The 22871-nt window shown below is 34.3% G+C and overlaps 2 protein-coding genes across 3 annotated transcripts; one reads left to right on the forward strand and one right to left on the reverse strand.

Annotated features, from left to right (window-relative positions):
* The first annotated feature begins 7268 nt into the window (after positions 1–7268).
* LOC133313147 (cell division control protein 2 homolog) lies at positions 7269–14014 on the forward strand. 2 transcript variants are annotated; one of them, XM_061514471.1, is made up of 8 exons: positions 7269–7419; positions 7516–7700; positions 8685–8805; positions 9546–9719; positions 10797–10960; positions 12291–12378; positions 12467–12520; positions 13765–14014. In XM_061514471.1, the coding sequence occupies exons 1-8, from the start codon at positions 7411–7413 to the stop codon at positions 13852–13854; spliced, it is 885 nt and encodes a 294-aa protein (XP_061370455.1). In that variant the 5' UTR covers positions 7269–7410; the 3' UTR covers positions 13855–14014. The 2 variants fall into 2 exon arrangements, with proteins under 2 accessions (XP_061370455.1, XP_061370454.1); XM_061514470.1 differs by having other exon boundaries at positions 7516–7695; positions 8641–8812; positions 9538–9719.
* Positions 14015–16910: 2896 nt separating this feature from the next.
* Positions 16911–22031, reverse strand: LOC133313155 (uncharacterized). Its single transcript, XM_061514483.1, has 5 exons — positions 21963–22031; positions 20013–21262; positions 19544–19693; positions 18999–19184; positions 16911–17219 (listed from the first exon to the last, which is right to left on the reverse strand). The coding sequence occupies exons 2-5, from the start codon at positions 21201–21203 to the stop codon at positions 17139–17141; spliced, it is 1608 nt and encodes a 535-aa protein (XP_061370467.1). The 5' UTR covers positions 21204–21262; positions 21963–22031; the 3' UTR covers positions 16911–17138.
* Positions 22032–22871: the final 840 nt, after the last annotated feature.

Below are 22871 nucleotides of genomic sequence, written 5' to 3' on the forward strand. Positions count from 1 at the left end.
TCAGCTTCATTTTTAATAAGAAAAAAACCAAATAGCAAAAAGACAAAATGACTTTATATCTGATAGGGTGGGGTTCTTGTGCCCGGCCCACCAACCACAGTGCCTACTTAATAGGCTTAGCTGTAGAATTTTATGCAGGCTATGGACCATCATCGCTCACACGTCCTTTAATTCTGCCGTTACAAACCTCAATTTTTTTGTACATATATGTATATTATATATAGCTTAACTGTACTTGTCTACAAAAAAAAATTTGTTGTCACAAACTCACAATATATTATTATACTGTAAGTTATTGTAACCACATTTGCTTCCTCATCTATAAGGATTCAGAACATTTTTTTTCTACAATATATATTTATATATATATATTTGCAATTATAATGCAGTTATTATCTTTACTTCACCCGCAATTTAACTAAATGAAGAGACTAAATGAAAAGGTAAAGCAAGCAATTGACGATAGACCCCGTTTCTAGTGGTAAACGTGGGCATGCATGTTCAGTTTATGAAGCTGATTAGGATCTTAATTCATAATTCATATGCAAGATGCACATTGGGAGTTGCAAATTAAAGATCCTTTCCATGTGGGCAATCCTTGAATTTTTATATTATTGTTTGCTCCGACTTCATACACACATTAACTGAAAAACAGGACTAAGCCCTTGGGTCCTGGGCCACGTGGCCCTTTGCCATGTGCTACAAAAATGACTTTACTTCCAACGGGTAGGGCTTGTTTCAATCCATTGGCCTTTATTTGGGGAATCATTTAGAGATCCTATGCGACAACTTTAAGTGTATTTCAAGTTCAAGAAAAGCCACATAATTGTCTTTTGTTCATATCTCTTTTATCCTTTTGTCTTTTATATTGCCACACACGAATAAAAGATGGTGTTGGTGTTTGACTAGGCTTTAGTTGAGTTTTGCAACACAAGTTCAATATAGAAGATTGGTTAGCACAAGTAGTGTTCCCCCAAAACTTTTTAATTTAAGTAGAATGAAGTAGCACGTTAGCAAGGTACACTAGCTTGAGAAATGAAATTGAAGCTAATTTTAGTAAGCTAAGCTATCTACTAGATAAAACATAAAGATAGTGATCAATATTAATATTTTGTAGAAAGGCTGGCAGTGGCAGAGCCATAGAGATGATTTTGTTAAGAGTTTGAATTTGTCTACTAGAAGGGAACAATCCCAATTCCCGTACTGTTTAACATGTTAGTACAGTTGTCCTTGTGCTAGCTGAAACATGATAATAAATAAAGCTAGCACACTTCTTGGGTGTTATTTGTCAGTGACGGATCAACAATCATTTATATAAGAGTAATAGTTTTTTTTATGTAGTAAGAGATAAATATTATTTCTTACAGATTTATTTATGCAGGTGAGATTCATTTTTAAAGGGAGAGAGAGAAAATAGAGTGGAACTCATCTTGAATTTATGTGCGTATAAAATAAATTCTTTCTTATGTAACAGAAGAATAATAAATTCTTTTATATAATGTGATAACAATATTCCAAGAGGCTTCAACTGTCACCAATTTGAGAATTGATTGATCTTATAATTAAACTGTGTCCTTGAGTCGTTTTATTTATACTTTATTCTACCTCATCTGATCTACCCCAAAAGTTTTCCGTAACAAAAAGAATAACAATTAAAATGAATATGTCCATAACTTTATGTTCTAGTTTAATCTTTCTTAATTGTGTTAATAATAAATTTGAAACGATTTGCAAACCGTGTATTAATGCTTTGTGTCATTGCATTTAATGTACATGTGCTTCGAGTGACATGAACATGATGCATCTTGCAATAAAAATATGAGCAACAACTTGAGCATTTGAAAGTTGAGGGATTATCTAATGGGTATCTGTCCTGATGGTTAAAAGTGATTGTTTATTGTACCCAAAAAAAAAGTGATTGTTTAAATCCTAAGTTAAAATTTCGATTCTTGGTGAGGAACAAATCTTGGGTACTACAGGAGCACCGAATTCGATGCTCCTCTTTTCTTAAATCAAAAATTCTTATTTCATTTAAACCAATATCTTCATCTTTATTTCTCTCTAAGTTCCAATATTTTACCCTCTTTAAATGAGATATATGTACAGTAGAAGTACCCAAAATTTGTTCCTCGATGAGACCTTGACCTTCGCTACACACATGTCAAATTTTTAAAACAATGTATATATATCTCTAAAAACAAGTACTATGTAAATATAGAGCGGAGAAACTTGTACAAACTTTATATTTACAAAAGGAAAAAATGTTTGTTATTTTAAATAACACAACTTATGTTATTTTATTCTCATAAAGAGGTGAGATCTATATCTTTATTTTTTTTGTTCACTCTCTCTTTCATAATTTATCTTTTTCTTTCACTTAAAATGACATAACTTTACATTTTTTAGAATGACGTATACCTTTCTCATTTACAAAACCCTCGCATACGCTCATATAAACCATTAGATAACAAAGAAGGGGCACATACAATTTGAAGAATAAATAGCCTAGCCATGATTCCAAGTTCATAAGCAAAGAAATGTGACAGGATAGGAACTTAGGAAGCAACGGAGGTTGTCCAGAGAAGAATCATAGAAAAATACCATGCAATGATTGAGAAAAGTATAGGTGGGTAAATAGGCCAATCCAGCTAGCATATGCTCGACCCATAATGGGTTAACAAATAAACAAGTTACATCTAGTGGATCTGCACTATAAATGAATAACAAAATTGCAAAACTCAGGTTTGGCATGGAAATTACAGATTGGTTCACCAACTCGTTTATCTTTTTCTTTTTAATCCTTTTTTAGTTTTTTTATTGTTTGCTTTTTTTAATAACTATTTAGAATTTTTGACCTTATTTAGACATTTGGGCCATTAGACTCGTTTGGGCTTGAGAATTATTGGGCAAGAAGCTAGCTAGTTGGAAAAAGAATCATAGAAGTTAAAATACTTAAAAATGAAAACTCAATCAATTTAGCAAGTTGGGTTTTGGGTTAGCGAGTCACAACAAGATACTTGGCTCATAAACTTATGTTTAAATGGACTTGCAAAAATATTGCTGATCCAGATTGTTTGCTCAGTTTCTCACCTCTAATTAAGGGGGGAGAAAGATAGATACAAGGATAGGGGTTGTAATTACAAAAATTTATAACGATACTTTTGCCTGTATAAATTTGAAAATTGATTCTTGATCTTCAACTCTCCTCCATCGCAGTGGTTTTTTGAGAAATTAGAAAATGTAGTTTTTTTTTAAAAAAAAGTTAATATGATTTTTAAGGATGTAGTATTCTTTTACTAATAATAAAAAAAAAAAATGCAACTCAGGCAGCATTAATCATAAAGCGGTAGGTAGAATAAGTACAGTTAAGGATTGCTTTTGCCAACTTAAAAATTAACGGAGGTTATAGTTATTATTTCTTTTTCTTATTATTTATGATTATTAAATCTTAATTGTTGATTTTTTTCAATCTAACAGTTGTAATTTATTGGGTCATACTACTAATAATTAATCATTGACACCTTCAAATTGCCTCCTATTATGATAAATAACTACAGGATACATATTTGAACTTGAACTCACCTTTCACACGAAATTGGATATAGGGTTTAGGTTTGGTTCAGAATAAAGATGAGAAAGTAGAGAGATTTGGGGTACAAAATGTACAAATGATCAAAGAGGTCGAAACTCACTGATATTAGAATTTTTGGCCCAAGTATTTGGGTGTGTACCCAGGTATTTGGGTGTGTACCCAGGTATTTTATTTTTTTTAGTAGATAATGAGGGCACAGCCCAAAACAAAAACAAAACAAAACAAAACAACTAAAGTAAACCTAGTCTATCAGACTCCACCAGCAACTGTAAGCTGTCTGGAACTGATGAAAACAACTCTAAATCTTAGTTCCTTTTGAAAACAAAGGAAGCCATCCAATCAGCACAACAATTTGAATCTCTGCCACCATGATTAAATTTCAGACTCCAACTATTATAGCTCCAGCTCTGCATTTCGTGAACAAGGCCTTGAAGGAAATTGTTTTTAATCTGTCCTGTAACAAGTTGAACAGCCATACTAGAATCACTTTCAACCTCAACCTGCGTAGCCTTCATCCGCCAAGCCACCTCCAGGCCTTTAATAATAGCCCAACACTCAGCTGTTAGAGAGGAACAAACACCAATCTGATAGGTGAATCCTATAATCCAATTACCCTTCTCATCTATAATCAAACCACCACAAGCAACACTATTGGAATGAAGACACACTGCAACATCCACATTCAACTTCCGCCACCCTATCTGAGGAGGTTTCCAAAATGGGTTGTGTGTCACACGAGTAGGCTTTCCTCTAGTATTTAAAAGGAACGCCGATTTTATCTGGGAAATATACAAAGAAATCACCATACCTGGATTAGAAGGACGGAAAAAATCATTATCATGAATAGAGTTATTCCTCCACTTCCAGAGAAACCAGCAAGAAACCATAAATATGTCTCTCCAGTCAAACGCTTGTACATGATACCATTTCCTTTCCAGGTTACTCCTAATCCAATGTTATAGTGATGAGGAGTAAAACTCATTAGTGTCCCCATGCCCCAACCAATCCGTCCAGAGATTCTTAGCGTGTAAACAATCACGCATAACATGTAAAGCATCTTCCACTTTATTAGGGCAATTTGGACAGAAGGGAGCCCCACCCCACTTCGAGATAAGCTCATTTGTAGGCAAACGCTCATGCACCAGTAACCACATGAAAGAGCTTATTTGAGGCAGGCCAATCCAGCTCCAAATAAATTTCCAAATAGGATCATTAATCATGCCGTCAAATTCCATTTTCTTATAGTAGGCAGCACTAACAATTGACTTCTCACAACCTTTCCTACCCCAGGCCAAGACATCCGACCATTTTTCAGGAGAAGGAGTGATGAACAATCTTATTTGGTTGAGAGCTTCCTCAGGCAACTTCGAGTTAAGATATTCCCAATTCCTCATGTCTGTGCTTTCATCCATCAAGTCAGCAAGTTTGGCACTAATCTCAGCTTGATCCAAAATACCATCAACTAAGTTCTGTAGAGGTTGATCTAAATCTGTCCAATGATCCTTCCAGAAAAGAATGTCTCTACCATTACCAATCCTCTATCGCATACCATCTAAAACATCATTCCATATTTTAACTAATCCCTTCCAAAGAGATGAATCACTTTGCTTACTGCAAGCCTGCCACTTTAAGTCCAAGCCCCTCCTATACTTACCAACCAAGACCTGAGCCCATAAGTTATCCGGTTGACTCAACATTCTCCAAACTAACTTCATGAGGAAAGCTTCATTCTGAACTTGAATCTTACGCACACCTAGTCCCCCCAAACTCTTAGGACGACAAATCTGCCCCCAAGACACAAGATGAGATTTTTTCTTAAGATCAGAATCCCCCCAAATAAAACCTCTTTGAATCTTCTCTAATTCATTACAAATTGAAGAAGGAATCACATCATGTTGCATGTGATACATGGGGATCGTACTCAACACAAAATTTGCTAATGTAACCCTCCCTGCAAAGGAAAGATGTTGACGTTTCCATCCTGCAAGGCGTTGTCTAACTTTATCTAAAACTCCATCATAATTATGCTTTCTTCCACGCCCATGATTCAGCATGGCACCAAGATACGTACCCAAAGAGTTAGCCTGGTGAAACCCACTAACTTTGAGAATATCCTGCTTAATTCCTTCACATGTATTCTTGGAGAAATAAATAATTGTTTTTTCCATGCTAACCTTTTGTCCAGACATAACACAAAACTTGCTGAGACAACTCTGAATCACCTCTAGTTGAGACAGTGATGCTTCTCCGAAAAGCACCAAATCGTCTGCAAACATGAGATGTGAGACACATGGGCCACGTCTCCCTGCCTTCATGGGTTTCCACCTCTTACTTCTAACTTCCTCAGCAATAAGATGAGTAAGTTTTTCCATACATAGCACTAAGACATAAGGTGAGATGGGGTCCCCGTGTCTGATGCCCCTCGATGGCACAAACTTATTTGATTTTGATCCATTCCACAAACTTGAAATTGAGTGAAAGAGATACAAGTCATGATAATATCCATAATCTAGCTCGGAAGGCCAGTTTCCTGAAGGACACTGCAAATGAATTGCCAACTAAGCCTATCATAAGCCTTTTCTAGGTCAATCTTTATAGACATGTATGCTTTTCCCCCTGTTAATCTTCTTATGGATTGAGTCATTTCACTAGCAACAATCACATTGTCATTTATAACATGACCCGGAACAAAACTAGATTGAAACGAAGAAATTAGCTTACTCATGATAGGTTTCAATCTGTTGACAAGCATCTTAGTTATTGCCTTATAGAACACATTGCAGAGAGAAATTGGTCTTAGTTGCCCCATTTTTTATGGCTTTAGTACCTTCGGAATAAGAACAATAAAGGCCTCATTCATACTCCTAATTTTATCAGTACGGCGAATACAATCTTGAATATCTTCACACACTCTATTACCCACCAAACTCCAACTCTTCTGGAAGAACGCCGCTGGGTATCCATCAGGACCAGGTGCTTTGTGGGCTCCCATTTGAAAAAATGTTGCTTTAATATCAGTATGTACAAATGGTCTTCCTAATGCTCTGACTTCATGATCCTCCAGTTTCGGCCAAGCAACCAAAGTTTGTTCCCAAGGCATTTCCTGCACCTCTTATGAAAAAAGAACTTGGTAGAATCGAGTAAAAACATTTAATTATGTAAAAATGCTGCTTTAACTATATACTCATGCAAAAACTCAAATTATATAAAAACTCTAATTATCCACAACATATATTCGGATAAATGGGTCAATATTCGGATAAATATGTAATCAACGGTGAAACATCATATATTGCTATTATATTTGGTGAAAATGTCAAATTTTTTTAGTTTATAAATAGGGGCAATATGACAATTTTTTTAATTAAAGAATGGGTTTTATAAGAGTTATGTTGTAGGAAAAGTGATTGTGTTATGTTATAGAGATTCGTTTTGCGTGCCAAATTTTTTTTTTTTGCTGCGGGCCCCACAAAATATTGTGTGTGTAGGAAACTTTTTGTGGTCATGTTAAATGATAGATGATAAACTCTTAAAGAATACGGTGTTTAAAAAGCACACAAAAGACTTTTGTCATTTTTGACTTGATGCCAGTGGTTGTCATTTTCAGTAAAATTATAATCAATAAAAAAAAAGACTAATTAAGAGAGAATGCGAAGACTGAGAGAGAGACTAAAGAGTCTGGGCTGTGAGAGTGGGAGAGTCACTGCACACTGCACGCTACTTCAACTTTGTTTCTACCATCTGTTTCTTCTCAGATCTTCCATTTCCGCCTCAAATTTCCCTCTTAATCTCTTCGCTCTCAACCGAGACGTTGTTCCATGGAACAGGTTAGTGCAATGCACCGGTTTTCGATTTCCGGTTTCAGTTCCTCGTATAACTGGCGCCGATTCTTTTCCCTGTGTTTGTGAATTTTGGTTTTGTAGTATGAGAAGGTTGAGAAGATTGGTGAAGGAACCTACGGTGTCGTTTACAAGGCTCGCGACCGCGTCACCAACGAGACCATTGCGCTCAAAAAAATTCGCCTCGAGCAGGAGGACGAAGGGGTTCCAAGCACCGCCATACGAGAGATTTCGCTCTTGAAGGAAATGCAGCATAGGAACATTGTTAGGTATTTTCCTCCCTTTCTGGTTTATTGATTATCTTTTTGCTTTGATTATGAGGAATGCAGTGATTATCGATGATGATGAAATTAATGTGTTGCTCTGCTTGTAGACACAGAAAATTGGAGGCTTAATAATGTTGTTAGCGTGTGGTGTTTTTTTAGTGAGTGTGTTTATGTAATTTGATATTTTAACTTTGACGCGTAGTGTAATCATGGATATGCTTAGAGTACCGATATTAAGCATTTTAATCATAATGAATGACTGGAGGTGGCTTGATATTGTTCTTCATAGGTAGCAGGTGATTGTTTCTGGCAGTTTATGCTTTTTAATTAAACAATTCTCTGTATGATTTTTTTTTGTCACTTAAATTCTGAGTTTAGATAAATAATGCTATACCAATTCATTGTTATGTGTTAATCTTCTGACAGCCTGTGTTGATATTTTACGCCTACAATCCGTATCCCACTAGGTGTGATAGGATGCTTGGATCAATTGACAACCTGCTTTTCCATTCTGTTAATTTATGTGTCTGGTGTTTGGTCAACTGGTAGTGGTAAAGCTATCTGCAGATACCATTTGACAGACTGTATAGCTGTAAATTGTTCATATAGGTGAGGTGACTGTAGGATGCATCAACAATTGTGTGAACCTTTTCTTTCTTGAGGACTGCTTTTGGTCTTACTAGATTCCCATATCTAAAACAAGACTATGGTTTTATATGACCCTGCATAACTCCCATAACCATAGGCAACATAAATTCTATTTTAGATGATATAAAAGCTTTACAGAAGACCTACTTCCGAGGTGTTATATTATTTATGCTATCAAAAGATAGGTTTTGGATGACCCAAGAGAACATGTTGACTATAAAATTTCTCCCACGTGTCAATTCCTTTAAATTGTGTTGTTTCACCATGTTGCTGTTCTAAATCTTATTCCCTTTAGCCATTTGCTTATCAAGTTATGCTTTGTGGTTGTGTGGATGGCAGGTTGCAGGATGTAGTGCACAGCGAGAAACGATTGTATCTGGTTTTTGAGTATCTGGACTTAGATCTGAAGAAGCACATGGATTCATCTCCAGAGTTTGCGAAAGATCCACGACAAGTAAAAGTGAGTGACTTCAATGGGTTTTTTTCCTTTTTATTTTATAGAATTTTTTGTAACTCAAGTAATAATTGTGAGAGTGAGCAAGAAATCTAATTTGGAAAGCAATCATGTTTTTCTTTTGAGAGTGCTTGATGATTAAATAACCTTATGGTTGGCAACATAATTTTAGCTTGTTAAAATGAAGGTATATACATATTGTGCATGTCTCATGAGTTTTGTGATGAATTACAGAGTTAAGTGAATTACACTTGATTACTTGATTGGTATGATGTTGTCTTTTAAAGTATCCTATTTCTGGAAATGAGTTAGCAGTTGATTAAGTTTGGCCTTTAGCATTTCGGTTGGAGCTGTCCAGTGTTTGGTAAAACTTGTTCAAATATCATCTCGTGTAGTTGATCAAATAGAACTTAAATATGTTGGTTCTAGTCAATGCAGCATGGGAATAAAGATGCTGTACTGAGATGCAGCTACCACATATTTCTTTGGCATTGGCTTCCCTTATTGCCTGATGGATTGCCCCCTCATTATTGTACTATCTGGGCTTGATTAGTTATGCATTAGTTCCGTTACCTTCCCTTCACTTACCATTGTTTGTTGGTTAGATCATGGTTAAATATTTCCTCCTTAGCATTCATCATTAATATAAAACATATTTTGTCATTGATTCAAGGAGAGACGTGCTAATTTTGATGAAAATTGTCAGTTAATTTGGAATTTGATTTCTTTAATGATCCTTTCTGCAGATATTCCTTTATCAGATTCTCTGTGGCATTGCTTACTGTCATTCACATAGAGTTCTTCATCGAGACTTGAAACCACAAAATTTGTTGATAGATCGCAGCACTAATTCACTTAAGCTTGCAGATTTTGGATTGGCTAGGGCATTTGGCATTCCTGTCAGGACATTTACACATGAGGTTTGTATGCTAACATATTTTTCTTCTAGTAATCCATGCAGGTAATCAAAATTTGAAATAAATGACTTTTGCATAATAAAATGATATGTACGTATGCTGTATTCCGAAGTTTCATCTTTTGGAACTCTAAACATGGTTGGACATCTTACTTCCCTGTAATGCTAAAGCTGTAAGACTATATTTGGTATTTTGTTATTTCTACTCCTGATAAAAAAATAAAATAATGTCATCTTTCTTTTTGTCTTTTTGTACATATTGTTGGTGAATCCTCTATGTAGGATGCAAGATTGAGCAGAATGGTGTAATAGAATCCATGTAGTTCACCTCACTTAGTGGGAAGAAGGCTTTGCTGTTGTTTGTCTTTCCTCTAATGTATTGCTAATTCAAACTGATTTTTTGGGAGCCTTAACCTTGGGATGGTCATCTGAGTTGTAAAAAGTGGGTTTTCATAATTTTTCAAACTAACATTGGGAAATTGCATCCTTGGGAATACTGAAGATCATTGGTCACTTTCATATTGTCTAACAAACTGATATTCAGAGATTGTTTCCTTTCTCATTACATTAATTTGACATTTTCAATATATGAAACATATAGGTTAGTAGTATACTAATGAGTTCCACAAATAATAGGTAATCAAGAATGGTAGTAAGATTGCTCTATCTGATATTTGCTTACACTTAATATACCAGCTACATTATATAATCTGCCATAGAGTGTTGGCTCAGTGTGTAGGATAGAATTGCATCTGCATCAACTAAAAGGTCTTGAGTTCAATTCTTGCTAGCGATCCTTCATTGCTAGGTAATCTGTACGTGCTACTATAATTCCCAGCTAAGTCCTGTGGCATGCCCTGACCATGGAATGGGGCAACCTTCCCTTCTCCGATACTTTAACTAACCTAAAGAAAATATGCATTTATTTTTTTGAATGAAAATAATTAAAATTTAACTGATAGCAGATTAGATGTACATATAAAAACTTTTAGAAAGGTATTGGTAGTCTGGTTGATGAACTTAAAATAATTTAATAATTATTCTCATTTCTGTGTTTATAGACATTGGTAATTGCTTGTAGGTGGTGACACTGTGGTACAGAGCTCCAGAAATATTGCTTGGATCTTGTCATTATTCTACCCCAGTTGATATTTGGTCAGTAGGATGTATATTTGCAGAGATGGTAAACAGACGGCCTCTATTCCCTGGAGACTCTGAAATTGATGAATTGTTTAAAATATTCAGGTGAATATCGTTATTAAGTTGACATCCTTAAGATAGATAATATGCCTTGTATAGGTGAGCCAAAGGACTCTAAATCTACTAAAGACAAGTGACACAAACTTATGATTGGAGTATCCTAATCTGGAAAAATAAATAAAATGATAATCCAAATAAGGACAAGATACCTCAAGACCCAAACAGCTGGACCTTAAATTCTCAAAGATATCCCCAGTTATAAACCCTTAGTCCCAATGTACAATTATATCATACATTAATATAATAATCATAAATACTATCTCCTCATACTGCATTACAAGTAGTTCCGTGTCAATTTTGTATGCTCCCTGTTGATGGTTGATAGAATATTGAAAGTTGAACCCATAAAATGAGTAGTTACTGGTCCTATTTGTGCACAATTATTTATACATGCTTTTCTCATTTATCTAACCCGTAACGTGGAATATGGTTAAAGTGGTTGTAAAGTTTGTTATGTGTCATTTGTATTGTTTAGGGGTGGGGATTAAGCAAAATGATTTGAATTTGGCCAAAACATTAATTTGCTGTATTTTCAAAATGTGTGTTCATTATTTATAACCATTTAAAAATAACTAGTTCTTGATTAAACCACAAAAAAAAAAAAAAAAGCTTCCCATGAAACCCTGACTTGGGATGGTACATAAGAACAAAAAAATGAGGTTCGTAAAACTTGCAATCCTTCTTACGATTTATCATATGGCTTCAGTTTTATTAATGTCTCTTTCATCTCTTTTCATATTATGGCTGGATTTGAGATATGTTTGCATTTTGTTTCAAATGTTAAACACGATTAACTTTTCTTAAAATAAAAATTGGAAAAAGAAGAAAAATGTTCACTACTTTGTCTTGATTATAGTTGTTATGATTATTGCATTTGAACTCATGACAAATGCAATTCTATTAAATTTTATATTCTCGGTTGCTCCAAGAGTGTTTTTTGCTTTTTTTGGTACCTTTCCTTTTTTTGGTTCCTGGAGGGTTGTGAGGGAAGTGTTATAGAGAGGAAACCAATAAAATTTGAATTTTGAGATAGCATTTCCATTATAAATTGCTTTCTTTGGTCGTTGTTAGTCTTGCTCTTATCTACTGAATGAAAAGAATAACAGAGGAGTTCTTAATTGGTGAATTTTTGAATTTAACATTTTTTTGGTGAGCCGTGAATTTAAATTTTTTATTTAATGTATCAAAACCTGTTAGATTTGAAAAGTGGCTAATAGTCCAATAATTTTTGCTTCCAAATAGGCATGTATCGAATAAATAATCAAAGCTGCATATATATGTGCTTTTATATTTACAAATTGTTCCTTATGTGAAGAATCTTGGGTACACCAAATGAAGATACATGGCCCGGAGTAACTTCATTGCCTGATTTTAAATCAACATTTCCCAAGTGGCCACCTAAGGTAATTGAGTGGTTTTTTGTCTTTATCCTGGATTAATTGTTGGGTTCTTCATTGCGGTAAGAATTTGACCTTATCTTGTACTTTGCAGGACCTAGCAACTGTGGTTCCAAACCTTGAGCCAGCTGGTCTTAATCTCCTTTCTGTGAGTGCAACTTGTTATATAGCATTCTTTTTCTTTGCCATTATTAATTGCCTCTGGCCTAGTCTCTAAGGCTGGGGTGTGATGATAATGTTAAAGAGGTTCAATTCTCGATTAGGTCATCTATCAAGGGAAAGTACTTTCTGTTCTGTTGAAAAACAAAGACAAAACAAGAGAAATCTATTTAGAAGCAATAATATAATACATGAGTATTGTATGGTAGTCATCCTCACAAGATTTTCGCAAAACGATGACCGATTGTAGATTAGTAATCAAGGTAATTTGCAAAGGATAACCACGCATAAATGGTGAGTTTAGTACAGGCACTTCATTAGTTAGACTACCAATCAGTAATAGGATTTTCCATGGAACTATTGAGCATTTCACACACAAAACACTCAGACATTGAAACACATCAATGCTTGAGTGTTTTTTAACTTTCTCTTTGCCTTTGGAAATATTTGTTAGAGAAATATACTATAAAACCATTATTTAGGCCTTCACCTAACAACTTAAACTTTTTGGTTGAATTAGTTCTTCACACAATGTTAGAGCTTTTGTAACCAAATAGTCACAAGTTTGATCTTCATCCCTCTTGTGTGAGGGGACATGTTAGAAAAATATAATATAAAACTATTAATGTAACCTTAACCTAAATGTTTAAGCTTTTGGATTGGACTCGTTCTTTATAATATTCTACTCATTAAATTTTAGTTGAAAACAGAGGGAGAGGGAGAGAGATTATCCGTTGTTTTCCTCATTAAAGAGAGATGCTAGTGTGTGACCCTTGAATGCTTTATTTTCAACGCTCGAGTGTTTCCTAGCATTCCTTTTAGCAATATTCAACTCCAATGAATCTTGAGCTGAAAGCAGAGGGAATCCTTTACTTTTCCCATCAGTTTTAAAGTGAGATGCTGGGTGAATGACCCTTGAATGCCTTGTTTGCCTTTTGAACATTAATTGCTCCCTCAGCTGGGTCCCGAGCTGGTTTGCATATCCCCTGTATGCTGGGATTATTATAAAACAAATGCATTCCAGTATTTAATTTATCATATAATGAAGTGAAAGATCTCATGACATTTATCCATCAATATCTTATGTTTTTTAATCCTCTATTTCAGTCCATTGTCTGCATTTATGAGTTTTCTTAATTTTAGATAGTAACATCTTTTTGGTTCCTCGAGCGTTTCTATTGATTTTCTCTGGCGCTTACTTTATCGTATGTATGCATGTCTATTGTATTCCAGAGTATGCTTTGCTTTGATCCCAGCAAAAGAATTAGCGCCAGGAGCGCTGTCGAGCATGAATACTTCAAAGACATTAAATTTGTACCCTGATTCCTAATCTTCATGTCAAAGGTGTTTATAGTAATATGTGCAGAGTTATTGGGTTTTTACTGTGCGAGAAATGCGTGCTATGTTTGCTATTTTCATTTCTTGAATGACTTGTGACTGAATCATATTTCATTTTTTGTCCTTACAAATATTTCAGATTCGACTTGAGCGTGACCATATTGCCTATTACCTTTTTTTTTTTTTTTTTTTTGAGTGATATTGTTGCTTGATTCTGGCGGAACAAACACGTAGAGATGTCAAAATGGGTTAAAGCTCGTGGATCAGCCTGTAAAGTATTATATTTGGCCTTAACCCATTAGTTGTGGTGGGTCTTTTTTTAGCCCTAACCTTCAAAGCCCTATAATTTAGTGGGTTGGGTTAGGGCTGACCCGCGGGCCAAACTTTTTCTTTCATCAAAATCTTTATTATTTAAAAAATTAAAAATTATATAAATTTAAATATTTATAAATATAAGTAAAAATTATTGTGAATTTGATGGAGAATATAAGAGAAGTGAAATATGAAAGAAAGAAAAATAAAGTGTAAAAAAAATAAATAAAAAAAGAATAAAATAAGAATAAGTATGAGCAAATAGTCTTATATAAAAACCTATCTTAGATGCATTTTTAAACATGAAAGTCATGAAAAAACAAAGTGTCACATGTTATGAATCATGTGAAAGGTCATTCATAATTCATGTGAAAGGTCATCCATAATTCATGTGAAAGGTTATCCATAATCCATGTGAAAGTTTATCCATAATATTTTACAATGCCCCTTTGGATGTATTCTACAATTCAACACACCGTTAGTGTGATGATTATAGAATATATCAAAGGTTATGAAAAACAAAGAGTCAAATGTTATGAACCATGTGAAAGTTCATCCACAATATTTTACATCAAAAATGAATTTTTCAGTAGTAATATGTTTTAACAGAGATTTTCATCTGCGCATCAATAAAAATAAAATTTTCTATTGACATCTAAGCATGTTATATATCCAAATTTGTATTGAAACATATCGTATACAATGCATTTTAGTAATTTTGTGGATAATAATAACTAAATTTTTTTTTGTAACAATAGTAATTAAAGAAAATCAATTATTTTACTTTCAAATATATAACATACTAAGAGCAGTTATTCGATTCTGGTATTAAGATAATTTTTCTATCATTACTTTTAGTTTTTCACTATAACTGTTGTATTCTATTATGACTCCCGATGAGATACTTTTTATTTTATGGCATCATTTAATAATGAATTTAGTAAAAGTAGTAACTAAATTTTCACTTATATCAAAATTTTGTTTACATTTTCACTTGTATATTTATGTACTAATCTTATTTTATTAAAAAATTAAATTATAAAAAATTTATAATTTGCATAAAATATGTTAAGAAAGTGTTAAAAATTTATTTGTTAAAATATTTTTTAATATATTGAATATGATAAAAAAAATTGTGAAATTATAATTTTGGATGGCCCGCGAGCTGGCCCTAACCGATAGAGCTTTTGGCTAGTGCGGGTCTTGATTATTAAAGTTCATTTGGTCCTATGGCCTTTTTGGTCCTAACCCACACTGGCTAGGGCCAAATGGGACGGACTGGCCTATTTTAACAGCTCTACTGAAACACGTACTACATTGTTGCAAGGTGTCACGAAATTACATATTTTAATTAAAGAAAATTACTTTTTCATTTGATGATTTTACAAACCCAAAACCTTGTCCAAATAAATTTATCATCGCCAGTCAAGGTAATGAAAAGTATCTGTCAAATCAAATAATTGACGTTAGAGCTTAGGTCTCTAGAGTTTCTCAAATGCTTGGCAGTTGGCACATACAAATATTTGTTTCCAGTGTTGTTTTGAGTTGCACAACATAACTTGATTTTGAAGTTATGCTATTTGAATACAATTGATTGTTTGTCTGTTTCTCCGGTCTGTGTGCTGAATTAAACAACATAATTTGATTTTTGAAGTCTTTCTGCTATCTCTCCAAAAACGCACTATTATACATAAAACAATGTCTTGGTCATCTCTAATTACCAAAATTAATGGTTATTATATAGCTTCCCGTGACTGAAATCATCACTGTTCTGTTCATGTTTTGTTGAGTAGAGATGCAAGATTGCCAAGTTCCTCAAATGCGTGCGTTGTTTCAGCATCAAATCCTCCTGCAAAGCGCATTGTGATTTCGCAAAGCAAGTGTGCTTTAGATATATTAAAAAGTTCTCAGCGTACTGCTAAGCAATCAAGATAAGTTTAGACAGTGAATATCCCATAATTGGATAGGGCAACTTGGCATACATCCAATGGTGGATGGCTGCTTCTGTATATTTTACCATGGCTAGATGAGATGTATTGAAAAAGTTACTTTTAAGCACAGTACTGAACAGAATTATAAATAAACAGTTTTTCTTGTGGAATAACGAGAGAGAACCGAGCAGAGCCAAATGTTTCTATTTCTGCATGGGGAACGCTAATCCAGTTCTTACTTTTTGGGCGTCTTTTAGCAGATTTCTTCATGGTATATGTAATCATTCAAGCTTGGGATTCTTTATCTTTTGATCAGAACGACTTTAGGGTGACATGTCTGTGCATAAGCTTTAACGATTTGAGAAAAGATTTCCATCTTCTTTTTTGTTTCTTTATCTGCATGTGATCCCTTTCACTTAATTGCCACATTCACGGGTTCAAGCACTTTATGTTATATTTTACATTCTGAAAAACAGGACATGAAGAGGGAAAGACAGTATAATACCGAATTCCACTACTTCCACTTTACATTTTGTTCAATTCAATAAATATTTCAATCCCGTGTTTGGAAAACTTAAATAATACAAAAACATAATTTATTTTGTGATTATGAAAGTAAAATATAAAGATTAAAAATAAAATAAACTCAAAAGTTTAAAACTAATCTTAATATTGCTAACATTATCCTTAATAATTATTTTTGACTCACTAGATAGTTTTCAAGACAAACTTAATTTTCTTAACATTATCCTTGATTTGTTATGTTTTGTACTATATATACAGATTGGTATAAGGATAGCCAATAATATAAATAAAATGAGAAATTATTACAAAGTATATGACTATTGTATTCTACAAGATAACTATCATTCATATTATTACAAGCGTTATAGCAGCTTTTTAATAAAAAAAACAATAAAAATTAAAAAATTAAACTGAAAGCAGGGCCCATGACTTTCCACATTACAATGGACATTGATGTATGTCTTGAAACCCACCATGTTTAAGCTTGAAAAGCATATTAAATTATTTGTAATGCTGAGATACCTCCCAAACTAGCTTATCCATGAAATGGCATTTCTTGTCAAATCCCCAGCCTGGGTTGCTCTGCATTATATTTCAAACCAAACATAAATATACTATAATGTCCAGAATAGTCCTTCCACATAACCAGCATTTATCATACTTAATTGAAATAAAAGGCAATTAAAGAGCAAAAGAATCAAATTGAAGATGCTATACCTATATGGTGTTGGAATCATAAGCACGAGCATTTGAAGTCAAGTAGCATTGCATTTACAGAAAGAATTATATCATATAATGCACATCAAGCATCCAAAATTAAGAAAAATCTCGTAAGCATTTAGTTTATGTCATTGGAAGTTAAAGCACAACAGATTGCTTAACCATCTGAATTCCACTGTAGTTCACATTTCACAACATAAAAAAGAGAGATTACATTAAACTGAAGAAATACTACATGTTCAGCTAAGCCTCCATAATCAAACATTAAAAATTCCGTTATCTGCAATTATACCCATTCATCGAGTTAAACTAATGCTCTAGTACTTTCGTCTGCTGCTTTTTTTTTTTTTTTTCCTTTTATGGTTATGACTTTTTGAGTCAGTAAATTGTTAGATAACTTCCAAATAAATGACCTAGCAGCCATACCAAAGAAACCTCTGCTAAGCATATATAATAAATAATAAAAAATTATAAAAATAAAAAACACTGATGATATCATAATACCATTTTTATATGCTGCGCAATGAAAGCAAAAATAATGAGAAAACTAAATGAAATTTAAGAACACTAATCTCCATAAAAAATAAAATAACCAAAGGAACTAAAAAAATTCACAGAACAAGCTCCAAGCATTTTAGTAACAACCAATCTCTGAAGAAGAGAAAACTATTAGCATACATTTATATGCTTGTAATATCATACGAAAAATCTACAGTCCAAATTGCATAACCCATATTTATCCGAATTAATGAAAGGATAAAAGAAACAGACGAGGATTATATAAATCAACCTCAGGATAAGGAAATTAACTCCAGCCTCAGGAAAACAAATTTACTCACATGTCAAGATTTGGACATTAGATATGCTCTCCTACCCAATGTCATTAAGATTAGTGCAATTCCAGCCACATTTGAGACTGGCCAGAATAAAGTCATTACAAAACATATATAATCATGAATACCGAGTTTCGTAATGACAGTAAATTGCTTCAGATCTAGACTACAAATGTCAGGGAACCTCCTGGGTTTCTAATGACACTGTAAATAATTATCTTATTTTATCAAAAGCATTTACCTTATAAATATGTAAACTCCAATAGCCCATGATATTCATTCATTTCTTCTCAATATTTTTTAATAGATTTAAACAAGTATTAATTACTTTTAAGGCCGAGATGGATTTTCTTACCACTGCCTTACCAATAACAACTAATCAGCCTAGGTACAACATCCACCTTCTGTTGATTTCAATAATCTAAAATGTACGACAAATAGAAATTTTATCCAAACCTGTCTTTCTAAATACTTTTGCGATTTATTTTATCAACTAGCATTTAGATTATATGTTCCAAGAAAGAACACCAAGTGCTTCTTCGGGTTTCAATTGAATATACATCTATTGTGAACAGAAAATTGCTTTTGTCAACATCGTACAACACCAGCTATGGCCATCCCAAAGTTAGATCCTATACTACGAGAAAACTATATTGAGGAAGGGGGTTAATTTAAAACTGAACTGTATGAGCAAGCAATAGAACATCAGCAGAGATGCTTATAGGGAGATTTACCAACATAAGAGAGAGATAACTACCCTAGTAAAAGCCATTTCATGCCAAACACATCAGTATTTACAGTTCCAAACCTGAAGAGAGATAACAGCACGGTTAGTAAATTGATTCACAGAAGATGGTGCACTTGCAGGAAGAGTTTTGGCAACTCTCTCTAATTCCTCTTGTTGCTTCTTTGCAGTTACCCTATCTGGTCCACTGTAGTGATCGACAATCTTTTTCAGTAATGGAACTCGTGCCATTGTGTCTTCCATTATTTCCTAGTAGGATATAAAGTTAAAAAATAATAGAGAAAAAAAAATCCCAACACACGCACATACACACCCATAAGGTAGACAATGACAGTGAAAATAAAAGCATTTTCCCACTAGTACTTGCAAAATAGAAAACTATTTCTAAAGAATGCAGTGATGCAGAACTTATTTATACTTGTTCGACACGTTTGATATAAAAATGTTATTGGAAATGAAGCCATAAGATTATTAGTGAATATATTGGTGAATTAAACACATAAAAAGGAACATTAGTAAGAAACTTTGGCTCTAAACCTTTGCAAGTTACATTACTAAATATTGGGTAGTTAACCTCAATCATGGATAAGATTAGCAATAAAATGTACCTCCCACTCTTCTTGACTTTGAATCCCCTCATATGCCATCAAGAATGGTTTCATCTTCTCAAGTGCATCCCGAAGTGGTATTGGTTCCTTCTCATCAATATCTGGATTCCTATCAAACTCACCCATCAAATATTCTGGCTCAAATTCGATCTGCATAATCAAGAAACAGAAAAAAAAAAAAAATCAAATCAAATGTTAAGATATTCTTACTAAACAGATAATGGAAGGTTGACTAGAAAATTTTCCCCAACAAAAATGACTTCAGATCTTCAGAGTTGGCTCAATCAAGCCTAATGAGTTTCCTGAGAGCAATCCAATTAAGCTAATTCTCTTTTTTTAAGTTCTTTTTAACAAACTGGAAAGTTTCACCTTGACACGACTAAACTAGAAATGAAATAAAAATTCTATATCCACTACTTTTGATCATTTCTCAACAAATAAATAAAGATAGCAGCAGCTAAGCACTTACTGCATAATTAATGTCTAATGCTTCCAAATACTCATCCTCCAATGGTGAGGGTAAAACTCTACTAGCCATCTCCTCAAATCCTTCAGTCAACTGATCCATTATCTCAGGCCCAAACTTCCGGGCTAATTTCTCGCCATCTGCATCATCTCCAACAAACAGCCCATCACCATAGGAATCCTGTGTAGACTGAACCTCACGAACTACTTCCCTTGCTGCATCCCTCTCTCTAAACCTTCCCCTTCCTACACCCCGGCCTCTGCCTCTTCCTCTGCCTCGGCCTGGACCAAGCTCATCTGTCTCTCTAAATCCTCTTCCTCTTCCAGTACTACTTCCATCAACATCACCCCGTGACAAAATTTTACGTGCATTCTTCACTGCATCATCCCTGCTTGGTAATGGGTGTCTCTCAGGTACAGTCTTAGATGCAGCAGCACCTGGAGCTCGACGAGTGCGGAGATGCCTATTCTCTTCTGCACCATCCTGGCTTGGTATTGTCTGTCTCTCAGATACAGTCTCAGATGCAGCAGCACCTGGAGCTTGTTGAGTGCGGAGATGCCTATTCTCTTCAGCAACTTGAGCGTCTGGATCTGCCTGTTTCATGGGCTTCCCCCGCCCAAGTCCAGAAAACACCCCTAGTATGCTCCCTGGAAGATTATTAGCATTTTCATTATCACCTGATCTGGCCGTTGGTTTGACAACACCCTCCATTTCAGGAAATATGGGTTTTTTGGGTGGTGAAACATCATCTGTGACTGAGGAAGAAACACTGTCCTCTCTTTTGAAGAAAATTGGTTTTTTGGGTCCAGAATCTGGTGGCTGCAAATCATGTTCAGGTTGAGATGCTAATGGACCAACAGCTCGGCCACGGCCAGCTGACGGCTGTTTTATGGAAGACAAAAATGATGAGAAAGAAGGAAGACCTGATGGAGGAGAAATTGGCTTGCCACGGCCATGGCCATGACCAGAAGCAGGAGGAATGGGTGACTCTGGTGTATCAGATTTGGACTCATTGGAATTAGGTTTGCCCGGAGCTCTTTCATTGAAGTTGAACAGCCCCGAGTCAGGGAGAGAGCCTCCACGACCACGACCACCACCACCAGAGCTGGAAGATGTAGAAAATGGAACTAGTGTTTTTCTGGTGGCATTGGAAATGTTGGTGTTTTGGAGCCTTACACCAATGGTTCCTCTCATTGGCTAAATGGGACAAAATGCTTTATTCAACAGGTCAAAGAGGTTTCAGCAACATGAACCTGATAGAAAGAAATACATATACATTACCAAGTTTATTTAAACTGTTTGAATAGCCAATATAAGACATTAATCAATTACATAAAAAATTGTATTTCAGAATTTATTCGCATAGCATACTCCACTTTAACAGAGATCTACATTTCGCCAAAGAAAACAAATCAGACTTAGTTTAAAAAGTACCCAGCATCCAGCCCCAATATCATACACATATCTTACTCACCCTCCCTTTGATCAACCCATCACAAGAACTAGCATCCAAGGATAATTGGTCAGGATCACAATTGACACCAAAGATTCAAAGTTTAACAACCCAGAAGCTTAAAATTCTTAAAATTCAAAAGGCCATCCAAATGGATAAGGCAGGACAATACACAAGCACATAAACCACAAGAGAATTCAGAGAGCGCCTTCGTTATCAAAATTTAAACTCAAAAGTGTCTGTCTAGTCACAGATAAGTAACAGCTACTAACAGAGTGACTTGGGGAAGCAATGAAAACCCTAAACTTTAAACTATGCAGGCAGAAGGTAATGAGAACCCTAACATGCTCCAATCTTATTCAATTCCAACCCAAAGCTATTAAAAATAATAATAATAATAATAATAATAATAATAACTTGACAAGCTAAAAAGCACACTTGGTGGGACCAATTCGTTGTTCCAAAGTAGGAAAAATTGAAAAGAGAAGAAATGAAAATACGTGGACGTCGTCGACGGTGCTCGCCGGCACTGCTCTTATAGTGATGATGATCTGAGATTGAGAAATGAGAACCCACTCAGTTTCAAGGAAATAAGGGTTTTGTTAAAAAGGGCTTTTTTTGGTTTGGGCCTAAACAATTTAAAAAAATCCGGGCCCATTATGTTAGTTTGGGGCCTTTTTATTTTTCAGAGCCCAAAAAATGAAAGAATATTTGTGAGAGTACAACGACACTGTTTCAATTACAAGTAAAATAACCTTCAATTAAAAAAAAAAAAAAAAAACCAATTTTGATTGATGATGCTATATATAGAAATTGGATTTGAATTAGAAAATTGTGTTTACTTAGTGCGACGAATGTATGCACAATACATAACTAAAAGATTGCTCAAAATGTGCATCAAACATTAGGGATTATTCACCGTTAAAGATTTAAAATAAGAATAATTGTTTTCTTATTTAATATGAGATAAAATAATTTTTTTACACATATATTGAGTGACGAGATTCATTTATATTTTTTTTTTCTTTTTTTCTCTCTCCTCTCTGTCACATATGTGAATGTAAGAAAATAAATTTATCTCATGTTAAATGATATAAACAATTTTCTTAAAATAAATAAAGTCAAATACCCTGAACTTGGCTTGACGCCATCATTGGTGTATGCATGCTTTGTATTTCGAAGCAATTTTTTCAACCGAAAGTACACAAAACAAGTGAATTTGCATACAAGTACAAGGAGATTGATTACTCTTCAATGTTGATTTGATATTGTTAAGTGGCACAGAACATCGATTAATGAACACCACAAAGAATAGTATTTTGTGGACCATAATTCATCCGCTCCCATTCCATTTCATCAAAGTTTTGATTCTCTCATCACATTTTCATTTCACCAAATTATCAATGGAA

This window comes from Gastrolobium bilobum, unplaced genomic scaffold (genome assembly GCF_033153095.1).
Source record: "Gastrolobium bilobum isolate Gb01-03AN ecotype WA unplaced genomic scaffold, APGP_CSIRO_Gbil_v1 utg9841, whole genome shotgun sequence".
NCBI lineage: Eukaryota > Viridiplantae > Streptophyta > Magnoliopsida > Fabales > Fabaceae > Gastrolobium > Gastrolobium bilobum.